General features: G+C 42.9%; 1 protein-coding gene across 1 annotated transcript in view; it reads left to right on the top strand.

Annotated features, from left to right (window-relative positions):
• The first annotated feature begins 262 nt into the window (after window positions 1-262).
• The window catches only part of ACSS3 (acyl-CoA synthetase short chain family member 3), a 79,671-nt gene continuing 66,669 nt past the window's right edge, over window positions 263-13,264 (top strand). The window contains exons 1-2 of the mRNA XM_061992999.1: window positions 263-579; window positions 3,117-3,261. Of these exons, the coding sequence (XP_061848983.1) occupies window positions 263-579; window positions 3,117-3,261 (462 nt within the window). The remainder of the gene's footprint in view (window positions 580-3,116; window positions 3,262-13,264) is intronic.

The raw sequence follows: 13,264 nt of genomic DNA, 5'->3' as shown, positions 1-13,264 counted from the left end.
TCGGCCGCGGCCGGCACCGGCCCCACCACGGCGCCTGCTACAGGCGGCCTTCCCGCCCGTGCCTCGCTCCGCGGCCCCGGGTGAGGGGCGCCGGCGTCCGGGGGCAGCGCCGCGGCGCGGGGGCGGTTCGACCGCCGCGGGGTCAGCTCCGCCGCGCCCCGCCGGCTCCGGGAAGCCGCCGCTACTCCGTGCTCTGCCGTCCGAAGCCTCTTGAAGCCCTAACGAAGCCTTTGCAGTCCCTCTCCCTTGAAGGCCGCGGAAGATGGGTTTCCTGGGCAGGCTGCCGGCGCTACCAAAACTTGTTGCAGCTGCGGCGACGGGTCGGGGTGGTGGCGATGGCTGGCGGCGTCTGGGGCGGCCCTGCGCGGGGAGTCCGCTCTTGGGCCGGGCCATCACTACCCACTGCCCGCCGCTCGCCGCCCGCGCCGCCTCCTCCTGGGCTCTGGGCGAGTACGAGGAAGTTTTCAGGTCCTCCGTGGCGGAGCCCGAGAAGGTGTGGGGAGCAGCCGCCGAGCAGATCCAGTGGTACAAGCCGTGGGCCCGGGTCATGGAGAAGGGCCTCCCGGAGAGCGCCTCCTGGTGAGTCTGCCCGAGGCCCCAGGGCGGTGTTGGGGCTGGCGGAGCTCAGCAGTAGCAGGCAGGGCTGCCTGCGTTAGAGAGCGCTGGAGCGGGCTGCGCAAGAGGTGATGTTCTTTGGAGGTTTTCAGAACGGGCCTGGACACGTTCCTGTGCAATATGATCCCCAGATCACATTAACCCGCTTTAGCAGGGAGTGGGACTTGCCATTTCCTCAGGTCCCTTCCAACCCCGACTACTCAGTGATTCAGCTGAGGGGGCAGTGAGTGTGCTGGGTGTAGGAGTTGTATAGTTCACACAAAACTACTCCTGCAGGTCTTTGAGTGGTCAGTGTGCTGTAGCTGATGAAAGAGATGTCTTCACTGTGTGGAGGAGTTCAGTGATTACACTTGGTTAGACTTAATGATTAAAAGCAACACAGATGTTGGGGTGAGGGGAATTAACATGCACTTTGACACGTATGTGTGAGTTCGTGCATGTCTGGGTGACACGGATGTGTGCACCTGATGCTCCTCCCATCCCACCCTTTTGTGCCTAGATTGGGAACAGGCTGTCATGAGCAGAGGAAACCAGGCATCAGTTGCCAGGGGAGGTACATGTATGAAAACATTGAAATGGTGGCTTTCAGAGTTGTTTAATCTTAGAAATGTTATAAGTCCTAATTTAAAGGATGTGGTTAAGGTAATGTTTGGCAAAAACATTGACGTTGCAATATATGTGTCCATGTGGTGAATGGCAAACTGACCAAAGACGGAATGTGGTATTTAAAAAAATTACTGAGTAGGATCTTCAGTACTGTTTACCTGTTAAAACTTTCTGTTGTCCAGCATTGCGTCTTTTTCATGTACTAGTACAGGTTGGGGAATGAACTGTTAGAGAGCAGCATAGGGGAAAGGGACCTGTGGGTCGTGGTGGACTGCAGGATGATCATGAGCCAGCAATGTGTCCTCGGGGCCAAGAAAGCCAACGGCATCCTGGTATGTATTAGAAAGGTGGTGGTGATTAGGTCAAGAGAGGTTCTCCTCTCCTTATACTCTGCCCTCGTGAGACCTCATCTGGAATATTATGTCAAGTTCTGGGCCTCTAAGTTAAAGAAGGACAGGGAGCTGCTGGAGATTGTTCAGCACAGGGTCACAAATATGATGGAGTGGAGCATCTCCCTTCTGCTGAAAGACTCAGGGAGCTGGGGCTCTTTAACGTGGAGAAGAGGAGACTGAGGGGTGATCTCATTAATGTCTCACTTGCGTCTTTCTCCCTCTGTGAATGCAAATCACCACAGACTGATCACCACAGGCTGAAATTGTCTCATTAATGTAGGTGAATACCTGAAGGGAGAGTGTACAGAAGATGGAGCCAGGCTCTTTTCAGTAGTGCACAGTGACAGGACCAGAGACAATGGGCACAAACTGAAACAGAGGAGGTTCCCTCTGAACGTCAGGAAGCTCTTTCTTAATGTTAAGGTGACTGAGCACTGGCACAGAGTTGGTTGTGGGGTCTTCATCCTTGGAGATGCTCAAAAGCTGTCAGAGCATAGTCCTGGCCTACTATCTCCAGGTGGAGCCGATGGTTACCAGCATTCAATGTGTTTGGCAGGATGGCAGATAGGTAAGTTCTTTGAGGAAAAAAACTGAATATAAGAGAGAGGATACAAGAGACTCTTTCAGAGGACACGCAGAAGAGAAAACGAAGAGAATGGAAGAGAACTGAAGAAGAGGTTGGTTTCCAAGAAGAACAGAGTTTGCTGGTCTAAGAGGGAAAAGATATAATTCTGATTTGGAGGTTTACCTAGGAAACAGTTTATGGAAACCTTAAATATAATAAATATTTACAATTTAATAAATATATTAAATATTTAAATAAATACAATAAAAATGAAACCCAAGTTTGTGAAGTGTTTAATTAGAAGATGAGAATTTTCTGTAAATGTCTGGCTGTTGAAGAAGCTATGACTCACATTTCTTCACAGGGGATTTTGAGTCACTGATATAAACCATGGCAATGTCAAGTGCATTATGAATGTCAGGCACAGTTATAAGGTTTTTATAACTGTTGAGGTCAGCTTCATTTAGATACAGATGATTGTATGCTTAACTGTTATTGCCAAGCAACGAATAAGAATGTTTTGAGACCCGAACCTGTTCTTCTTACAAAGGGCATGTGTGCATGTCAACAGAAAAGAGTGTAGTAACATATTTTCATAATGTAATAATCTTTAGATAAATGATTTTTGTGTTAAAACAAAAATCAGAATGGTTGATGCAAAGTACGTTAAATCAAGACCAAGTCTAGCTGATTCTTAGGTCAATTAAGGTGTAGTACTTTCACTATTTTTCTTATAGACTTATTTAGCTTTTTGAGTGAATTGTGAGGTTACAGAATAAAGAATGACTTCTTGAAGTCATTGTAATGTTTTATGAGCTGTATTTGAAATAAATGCTCTTGTTCCTTAAAAATAAATTAAAAAAAACCCCTACAATCTCCTTCAAACCCCAGTCTTATTAGTTTGTAAGGCTGTTACATACTTCCAACTTCTTTTTTAGGTTTGTAGGTGGAGAGCTGAATATCTGTTACAATGCGGTAGATCGTCATGTTGAGAATGGACGAGGAGACCAAATTGCCATTATTTATGACAGTCCTGTAACCAATACAAAAGAGAAAATAACGTATAAAGAACTTCTTGAACAGGTATGTTTGAGAATAACCTTATTACTGAAAATGAGTGATAAATATTGCACAGCAGGTAGATATTAGAGAGGCAGAAATAGTCTGCCTTGCTAGCTTACTCCTTCTGCGGCACTCAGTATTGATTTATAAGCTTCACTACCTATACCCAGTTATACTGCCTCTGAGAGGTTTTGTTCTTCCTCTAGTTCTTCTTTTTCTTCTGCATTTTAATAATATTTTTTTCTGAGTTGGTTAAATTTTAAACTTTTCTGTATTGAATGTCTTTTGTTTTCCCTTTTTATTTCTTATTTAAAAGGCAAAGCAACTTATTGCTCAAGTCACTTGACAGTTGCTACAATGAACAAAAGTACAGTTCTGTAGAAATAAAGATCCGTACCTTGGCTACTGCTGAACATAATTAGGTTTAAAACCAATGGAATTTAACAGGAACAAGCTCTAAAGAAAGCTGTGTCACCTCTCTCATTGTAGGCCATTAAGATGCTAGTGGCCTTGCACTAGTTTTCTGTCTGGAAAGTCTATGGATTTCCACTTCCTGTCAGCCGAGGTGACTTATCCTGAACTGAGGTCATGAACACTCAGTTCTACATCTGCCCATTAAGATTTACTTAGTGCCTCACTGTGGGTTTTTGCCACCATAGATATTTGCAGTCTGCCTCGTTCCAGGTTATACACACACAGCTATCAGCTGGTGCTTTTCCCTCATGCTGCTCTTCTATGTAGCTGGCTTTTATTTATACATTGCAGCTACACTTAACACTGACTACAAAGAAGTGGTGGAATCAGACGCCTGTTTTTTCTCAATGTGTTTTAATGCACAAGATGCATTGCAGTAAATGGAACATGGGCTAGGATTCTAGATGGTAGGAGTGTCCGAGAAAACTGACCAGTCTTCGAGCACCACTTCCTCCAAGCCCAAGATCAGTGTATCTCCACAAGTAGAAATTCAGGAAAAGGAGATAAGAGACCTGTGTGGATCAACAGGGATCTACTGGAACAACTCAAGGAGAAGAAAGAAGTCTGTGGAAGGTGGAAAAAGGGCCTGGTCACATAGGAAGAGCATAGAAATGTTGCCAGAGCATGTAGGGATGAAGACAGGAAGGCTAAAGCCTTTTTGGAATTAAACCTTTGGAATGTAAAGTAAAGCAAGAAAGATTTTTTCAAGTACATCAGTAGCAAAGGAAGATTAGGGAGAACGTGAGCTCACTGCTTAATGAGGTGGGTGCCTTGGTGATAGAGGATGCAGAGAAGGCAGAGCCACTCCTGAGTGCCTTCTTTGCTTCAGTCTTTACTGCCAAGGTCAGCCCTCAAGAAGCCCAGTCCCTGGGATATAGACAGTCTGGAGAATGGGAGACCTTCCCTTCATAAAAGAAAATTGGGTTAGAGACCTATTAGGTAAGGTAGACACCTAATAAACCATGGGTTCTGATAGGATTCTGAGGGAACTGGCTGATGTTATTGCTAAGCCACTCCATCATTTTTGAACAATTGTGGAGGACAGTCCTGATGACTGGAGGAAGGCCAACGTCACTCCAGTCTTCAAAAAGGGAAAAGAGAGCCAGGAAAGTACATGCCAGTCAGCTTTGCCTGGAGGTGATTGAACAGCTTATCTTGCCTGTCATCTCTAAATACATGAAAGAAAAAATCAGGATGAGTCAGCATGGATTCTCCAGGGGAAATCCTGCTTGACTGATCTGATAGCCTTCTATGATGATACAACTGGCCGGCTAGATGAGAGGAGAGCAGCGGATGTTTGACACCATCTCCCACTGCATCCTCATAGAAAAATTCAGGCAGAGTGGCTTGGATGAGTGGATAGTGAGGTGGAGAGAGCTGGCTGAATGACAGAGCCCTGAGGATGGTGATCAGTAGCCCAGAATCAAGTTGGAGGCCTGTGGCTACTGAGGTTCCACAGGAGTCAGTTCTGGGGCCAGTCTTGTTCAACATCTTCATCAACGACCTGGATGAGGGGACAGAGCGTACCCTCAGCAAGTTCGCTGATGACACCAAACTGGGAGGACTGGCTGATTCCCCAGAAGGCTGTGCTGCCATTCAGCAGGATCTTGACTGGCTTGAGAGTTGGGCAGAGAGGAATCTCATGAGGTTCAACAAGGACAAATGCAGAGTCCTATATCTGGGAAGGAACAACCCCATGCACCAGTACAGGCTGGGGGTTGAACTACTCGGGAGCAGCTCTACAGAGAGAGACCTGGGAGTCCTGGTTGATAACAAACTAAACATGAGCCAGCAATGTGCCAAGAAGGCCAATTGCATTTTGGAGTGTATTGTGTCCAGCAGGTCAAGGGAGGTTCTGCTCCCCCTCTCCCTGGTCCTGGTAAGGCCTCATCTGGAGTACTGCATCCAGTTCTGGGCTCCCCAGCTTAAGAGAGACGGGGAATTTCTAGAGAGAGTCTAGCAGCGGGCTACCAGAAAGATCAGGAGACTCGAACATCTTTCCTATGAGGAAAGGCTACAAGACCTAAGACTGTTTAGCCTGGAAAAGAGAAGGCTAAGTACTTGAAGGGTAGATGTCAGGAGGATGAGAGGACAGTTTTTTCCATTGCCTCCAGCAACAGGACCAGGGGTAATGGATGTAAGCTGGAACATAAGAAGTTTTACTTCTATGTGAAGAGGAACTTCTTTACTGTGAGGGTGAGGGAACTCTGGCATGGGCTGCCCAGAGAGATTGTGGAGTCTCTTTCTCTGGAGGTTTTCAAAACCTGCCTGGACATGTTCCTATGTGACCTGATGTAGGTGGACCTGTTTTAGCAGGGGGATGGGACTAGATCTCTAGAGGTCTCTTCTAACCCTTACCATTCTGTGATTCAATGAACACACTCTACTGCAGATAGGCATGGAATGTCTGGAGTAATGTGAACCCACTATAAATGTGAAATGAGGTTCACAATACATTGATTCAATTTGTCGGAGTTCTATCCCACAGTTGCAGGAAAATCATACAGCTACAAAACATGACTAACCTGTGCTGCGGTCTACCTTTGAAATAAAATATAGGAAGCATTTACTCCTCCCCGGTTTTCTGTTGATTTACTATATCATACAGTATGCTGGAGCTAGAAAAGCTAACTTTATTGTTTTAGGAAATCAGAGGACTGGAAAAAAGCCTAGCTTCTTAGTGAATTTTATTTCTTGTTTTTATAGGTACAAATAACATATTTAATTATAAATGCACATATACAATTTTAAGTGTCATGTGATATAAAATATGATATATATGTTAGATATTATATACATGACATATATGATATAATATAGCTAATATAGATTAAGTAATTTTATAAATGCATATACTTTTAAAAATGCATGCTTGTTTTATTTTACTGAAATAAGACAACATTTTAATGTAAATTATCTTAAGTGGACTCTCTCTGTAGACATTTCCTCTGGAAAGCACTTGAAAAGTAGCCTTTGTTTTACTTTTTTAAGCTTGATGTTGTGATTAAGTCTCTTAAATTTGTATCTATATTCTCTGTAAGTGTATTACATGTTTTAGTATAAGCCAGTTTTGTGCAGAATAAAAAAAATTTGCTAGTTGACAGGAAGGACGGGGAGCTGCTAGAGAGAGTTCAGCATAGGGCCACCAAGATGATGGAGTGGAGTAGCTCCCTTCTGATGAAAGGCTGAGGGAGCTGGAGCTTTTTAGCTTGGAGAGGAGGAGACTTACGGGTGACCTCATTAATGTTTATAAATACGTAAAGGGTCGGTGTCAGGAGGATGGAGCCAGGCTCTTCTCAATGATGTAAAATGATAGGACAAAGGACAATGGGTACAAGCTGGAACATAAGAGGTTCCAAAGAAATACAAGGAAGAATTTCTTCACTGTGAGGGTGAACAGGCTGCCCAGATGGGTTGTGAAGTCTCCTCTGAAGACATTCCAAACCCACCTGGCTGAGTTTCTGTGTCACCTACTCTAAGTGGTCCTGCTCTGGCAGGGGATTTGGACTAGATGATCATTCGAGGTCCCTTCCAGCCCTTGTGATTCTGTGATCAATGCTACCAAACCAAATGGAAGAACTGGTTTACGTTTGCTGGGGGTATGCAGCAGAATTTATTCAGAAGTTCATTATAGTCTTGCTAGTAACTTGAGTCCTATCTAAATGCTGAAGGGAATATTAAGTGAAATGCAGGATATGAGATTAATATCTGTTAAAACTTTCTAGTCTACTCTTGTGGAATAAATTTAACTTAGTTTAGCTGATAACTACTGGACACCTGATAACAAGGATATTCACAAAGATATTAGCTGAAAATGGGAGAGACAAGGGCTAATGTATTTTTTGTTGTGGATCTTGTGGGTGCTAGGAGAGACTTTGAGGAAAGACTGATCAAAAACACTATGGAGTGTAGGTTACGATGTTTAGCTCACAGTCCTTGGTCACTGCTTGTCACTGTGTTCTCAGTCTGCTCAGTGTAAGCTAAAAGCACTATATCTTGTAATTTTGAAATAGACTTTCAGTGTTCTGAAACATATGAGACATATGACCAAAGTTGATGAACTTCCTGGCAGGGAAGGAAGCCTTTTGCTTTCTTTCTGGAGTTCCTCTCCCAATTTAAAATGTCCTGACAGTGTGTATCTGTGTTGAGATGCTTGTTTGAACTGTTCATATCAATGAATGCTGAGCGGTCTGGACAGTAAGCTGATAGTGTAATGAGGATGTCTTTTCAGAGAGGCTCTCTGTTCAAAATGTCTACAAGAGATAAGCATTTCAAGTGGTGGAATTCTTTCTGTCTTTTGGCAATAAAAGAGAACTTTATAGATGCATTCACCAAAAGTTAAGTGAGATTACTGTGGGTCACAGTACGGGAAGATGCAGAGTTTTGTAGCAGGTTAGATCATATGTTCTAGGATCAAACTCATGATAAGAATGAAAAAAATGATAGAGGTGCTTGGCAGGAGATAATAAGACTCCTTAGGGAGGGTGGTAAGGCTTGAGCTATCTGCTCAGGAAACCTGTTGTTTTCAAATTATCCCTATCGTTTTTACTTATTGCACTACTGTTCAGATCTAAGAGCTACAGTGATGCTGCAATTTCAAAGTTAAGCACTACTAAACTATAAATAATTAAGAGAAATGTCGGAAGCTTGTGGATGTTTAGTCCTCAGCCTGTGGGAAACACTTTTTTTAATTCCAGAACTGGGATAGAAGGATTGCAGGACAATTTCATCAGTTCTTTATTAATGTAAGTAGTGGCAAGATCAGTTTGCATTGATATTCTGTACAACTATACTGTCTTCACACTTGGAAAGCCTTGTAAATTACAGTTAAAGTGAAGTTGTATGTAGTGCATACAGTTGCATTTTAAGTGTGCTAATTGTATGTTGTAACAGATGAAATCATCCAAATGCAGAGAGGAGGAATTTGGCAAATTTAAGATATAACAGTCTTCTCGAATGTACTGATTAGAGGAGATTTTTTCCCTCACTGATGCATGCTATAGGCCTTTAAATGAGGATTACAATGTTGGACTGAAGCCAGAGAAAGTGGGATGTAGGTGAAAGTATTGAGCATGCCTTGGGAGGTTCTCTAAATCCGGTAGTGAGCTGGCAGGAAAAGATAAGAGGGACAAAAATTCTGTTAGAAATATTACCAGATCTGAGTAGTGTTAGGGAAATATAAAGATACTAGTAAAAATAAGGAGCAATGGTTTCTATTCATTTAAAAACAAGTTTTCTGGTTGTGTTGGAAAATACTACCATTTCCAAGTTAAGGCAAAGATTGTTAGGTAGGTGAAAAACCCACTTCAGTTTACAGTACTGAGTGTATTCTCTAGGATACCTCTCTTGCTAAAAAGGAATCTCAAGAAATTGAGTCATATTATTTGGAGTTGTTGACACTTGACAGATCATGTACATAAAAGTAGTATGATTTATCTCTGATTCTTTTCAGTAAGCATCCACACTTAACATGAGTCTGGAGCACAAGTCTTATGAGAAGTGGCTGAGGGAGCTGGCGTTGTTTAGCCTGGAGAAGAGGAGGCTGAGAGGAGACACGATCGTGCTCTACAACTACCTGAAAGGAACTTGTAGAGAGGTGGGGGTCGATCTCTTGTCTCCAGTAGTGAATGATAGGACAAGAGGAAATGGGCTCTGGTTGCCCCAGGGAAGGTTTAGATTGGAGATGAGGAAGAACTTCTTCCCTGAGAGGGTTGTAAAGCACTGGAACAGGCTGCCCAGAGAGGTGTTGGAGTCACCATCCCTGGAGGTATTTAAAAGGCACATAGATGAAGTGCTGAGGGATGTGGTTTAGGGATAGGCTTGGCAGTATGATTTTAAAGGTCTTTTCCAACTGAAATGATTCTATGATTCAGTGCCATAATAAATGTTTTCTAAGTGCAGTGACATTACAGGATTAGTAAAACCAACACCTTCCAAAGCTTCTGACATCATGAGTGTTACAAAAACATGGATGAGAAATAGGGACTTCAGGTTATCAACCATGAGCTAGGATGTAGTTTCTTCTCTGGGAAGGTTTATTTCTGTAATTACACACCCTAAAACCATCTTCTTTCAAAATAGCCCTATTAGCCACTTTCAGTTTAGGTTTATGTGTATATCATAGAATCATAGAATGGTAGGGGTTGGATGGAAGGGACCTTTATAGATCATCTAGTCCAACTCCCTTGCAGAAGCAAATTCACCTAGATCAGGTCGCATAGGAACACGTCCAGGCGGGTCTTGAAGACCTCCAAGGAAGGAGACTCCACAAATCCCTCTGGGCAGCCTGTGCCAGGGCTCCACCACCCTCACAGTGAAATAATTTTTTCTTATATTTAAGTGGAACTTTTTGTGTTCCAGCTTCATCCCATTACCCCTTGTCCTGTTGCTAGCTACTATAGAAAAAAGGGATGTCCCAGTCTCCTGACACCCACCCTTTAGATATTTATAAATGTTAATAAGATCACCTCTCAATCCCCTCCAGACTAAACAGCCCCAGTTCCTGCAGCCTTTCCTCATATGAAAGATGTTCCATTGCCCTGATCATCTTGGTGGCTCTGTGCTGGACTCTCTCCATCACTTCTCTGTCCCTCTTATGCTGAGGAGCCCAGAACTGGACACAGTACACAACCAGATGACTCTCTTGATCTTCTCATATCTTCTGTAAATGACTGAGAAATCACCCAGATTTTTCTGTTTCTAATAATCTTTCTTCATACTTTGCTCCATCTTCTTTCTTTTCCTTCTGCCTTGAAAATTTACTGATTCCTTAGCTAGAAGTGGTGACTTTCATTTCAAGATATTTTTTCTCTGAGTTAATTTAGAATCCAACCTATACACAGACAGAAAATCCTACTGAGACTGACAACCCTTTATCCTCTTTGTCTGGTAAAGCAACATTATCTTGATAAAACTGTGTATTAGACTTCTATAATACTGATTTTCTTTATCTTATTTAAATATCAAATAGCATTCTTCAGTGCATGTCCTAGAAGGATTTAACTGTAATGTCACTGGGGTAGCTCTTCAAAAGTATCAGTATTAATATTCTTTAAAAGATAAGACGAATCAGGAATTTACAGAGTGGTGTCTTGAGTTTTTCACATTCCACACAAAAGGCTTCCAAATGTCACTGTAGAAGTCTGAAAAAGCAGCTGGAACTTATCTCCCCTGACTGAAGATAGTTATACTGCAGTATGTCAACATCTACAGTATATGTGTAATTTGGACCGATGACTGAAGCAAGGCCATGCTGAATTAACTGACGAGACTCTTGACATTTGAATTGTGAATTTTACTTTGGCTTGCTTTGGACTTGAGTTTCATCCTTTGAACTGAATGCCCTACAGCTCACTTCAAAGCTGTCTGAACATAGCTATCCCACAAATCTTTGCTTTCTTGACTTGTGGATTTCTTCAGAAAGTTCTGTGCTTACCCTTCATCTGTCTTACTGCTGCTTGATTTCTCCCCACACTAAGTGGATCTTGTGCAAACAATAGTCTTTTAGGAGAACATAGATACTGTAGTCGTGCATAACACTGCCAAGCTGAAAGTATTACAGAATCCCCGTCCTCATCCTGGTCCCTCCTTGGAGACACACAGTCCACAGCCAGTCTCCCAAACCTGGAAGGAAAATGACTCTTCCCCAAAATCCCCGACTTCCTCTCATTCCAAAGAACTTCTTGGCATCTGAAAGAAGGGAGGAGAAATTACTGCAACTAATGTCGGTCCCACCAGCTGTCAGGCTGTGTCAGAAAGAAGAATAAATCACCTTGATTTGTGTTTTTTATTATTTGTAGAGCAGTGTACCGGCACCACTGTTGCAGCGGTTAGGTCCTTTATTTGAGACAGCATGGCTGGGTTTTTGTGCATGGAGGGTTGTGTTATTGAGACATGTCATATCCAACACTTACACAGTTTCTGGGATTGTCCCTGATATACAGACCGAGCTGGAATGGAGCAGGTGGTTTCTGATAGAGCTTGTTGCTCCACAGAACTTCCCTCACAGCTCATAGCCCCTGAGGAGTTGTCTGTCAAGGCTCTCATAATAAATCCAGAGAATCATACTGCCTTTCCACCATTTTGCAACCAGTGCTCTACCAGAAACTTCCTTAATGTCGGTCCCACGCTCAATATATGTATTTAAAAGGAGTAGGCACTCATCCAGACCACTGACTACATAGGTCCAATTGCCTGCTGTGGCAGAGAGCCGGCCAAGGGGATGTTCCTGTGTGTAGTTTTGTGGAGGTCTTCTGAGAGTTGCAGGCATGTAGATGTGAGCAGCAGCATTGCCATGCTCTTCCCTGGACTGTATCCCAGGACTACTGAATGTGGATGTTCTTGAATATCTGTGGAAGAGCAGTGTGCCTGGTGGAGTGCTCTCCTCTCTGCTGACGATCTGTTCAAGGTCTATGTGGTTGCAGCACATGCACTGTGCCACCTCTGAAGCATGGTTTTGACACCTCATATAGAACATCTATTTGAAAAGAATGCAGCACTACTTGTCAGTCGTGACACTTGGCAGCAGGCTTGACATTAGCAACAGGGCGGTGCATCTGCTGGAGCAGCTTTTGCAACAGTAGAAAAGGGAGGAAACAATAGCTAAGGAGAATAATAGAAGCTCCAAGAGGCTGATCACAGGGTGGAGGGCAGTAGGACGGAGTACTTTAGTTGTCTTGGAAAAATTACACAGTGGAGAAGAGCATAAGATGAATTGTTGTCTTTGGTTTATAGGAATACACACGTGATATGCCTCTTTTTACACCATGAGATACACTTCAGGATTTTTCAGGAGCTCTCAGTATTTGAAGAATCCTTTTGTGTTTATCTTGCATTGAAGAACTTGACACTGGTGAGACCCAGTCATTGTTCAGCCCAGGAAGGTTTGAAATTCCTCTTTTAAGCATTTTGAGTGCAACTTCTGTTGTGATATCTTCTAAGAGTAATTCTTTTGACATGGACCAAAACTGCTTTTAGTAACTACTAGGGACAGCCAGGTGATTTACATTGGAACTGCAGTACTTCTCTGAATCTGAACTGCTAATACAGATGCCATGCTCGCTGGGGGCTTGCATTTGACAGAAATGTAATTTAAGTCCAGATCTTCAAAGCTGAAAGCCTACTTGAATTTCTTATTATATCACTTGGTCTCTAGTGATTTTATAACTGAAGTGTCCAATTTATTAAAGTGATAGAGCAATCTTAAACTTAAAGAGAAGCAGAGAAATAGCATGCTGGTAGGAAAATAGCAGCTGTAAAATTTTGAGTGATAAAGTACACTGTCTTAATGCAAACAATAAATGACAACACACTGTAACAAAGTGACAGGGTTCATGGTTTGTAACAATTTAATGAAATGTATCTACTCACTCCTCACCACCCCCCCACGTTGTAATTCTAAAAATAAGTAAGTACAAAAAATGAAAGGGTGATTGCTTGGATGTTTCAGAGTTTCCACATCAATCTTAAGGGCAATCTAAACCAGCTTTATGATGTTCCCTAGTCTTCCAAACAGTTGCGGATAGAAGCAATGTTTTATTGTGCGTTATGT

This window comes from Colius striatus, chromosome 1 (assembly GCF_028858725.1).
Source record: "Colius striatus isolate bColStr4 chromosome 1, bColStr4.1.hap1, whole genome shotgun sequence".
NCBI lineage: Eukaryota > Metazoa > Chordata > Aves > Coliiformes > Coliidae > Colius > Colius striatus.
Note: the sequence above shows the minus strand (reverse complement) of the source record. Positions and strands in the feature narration are given on the sequence as shown.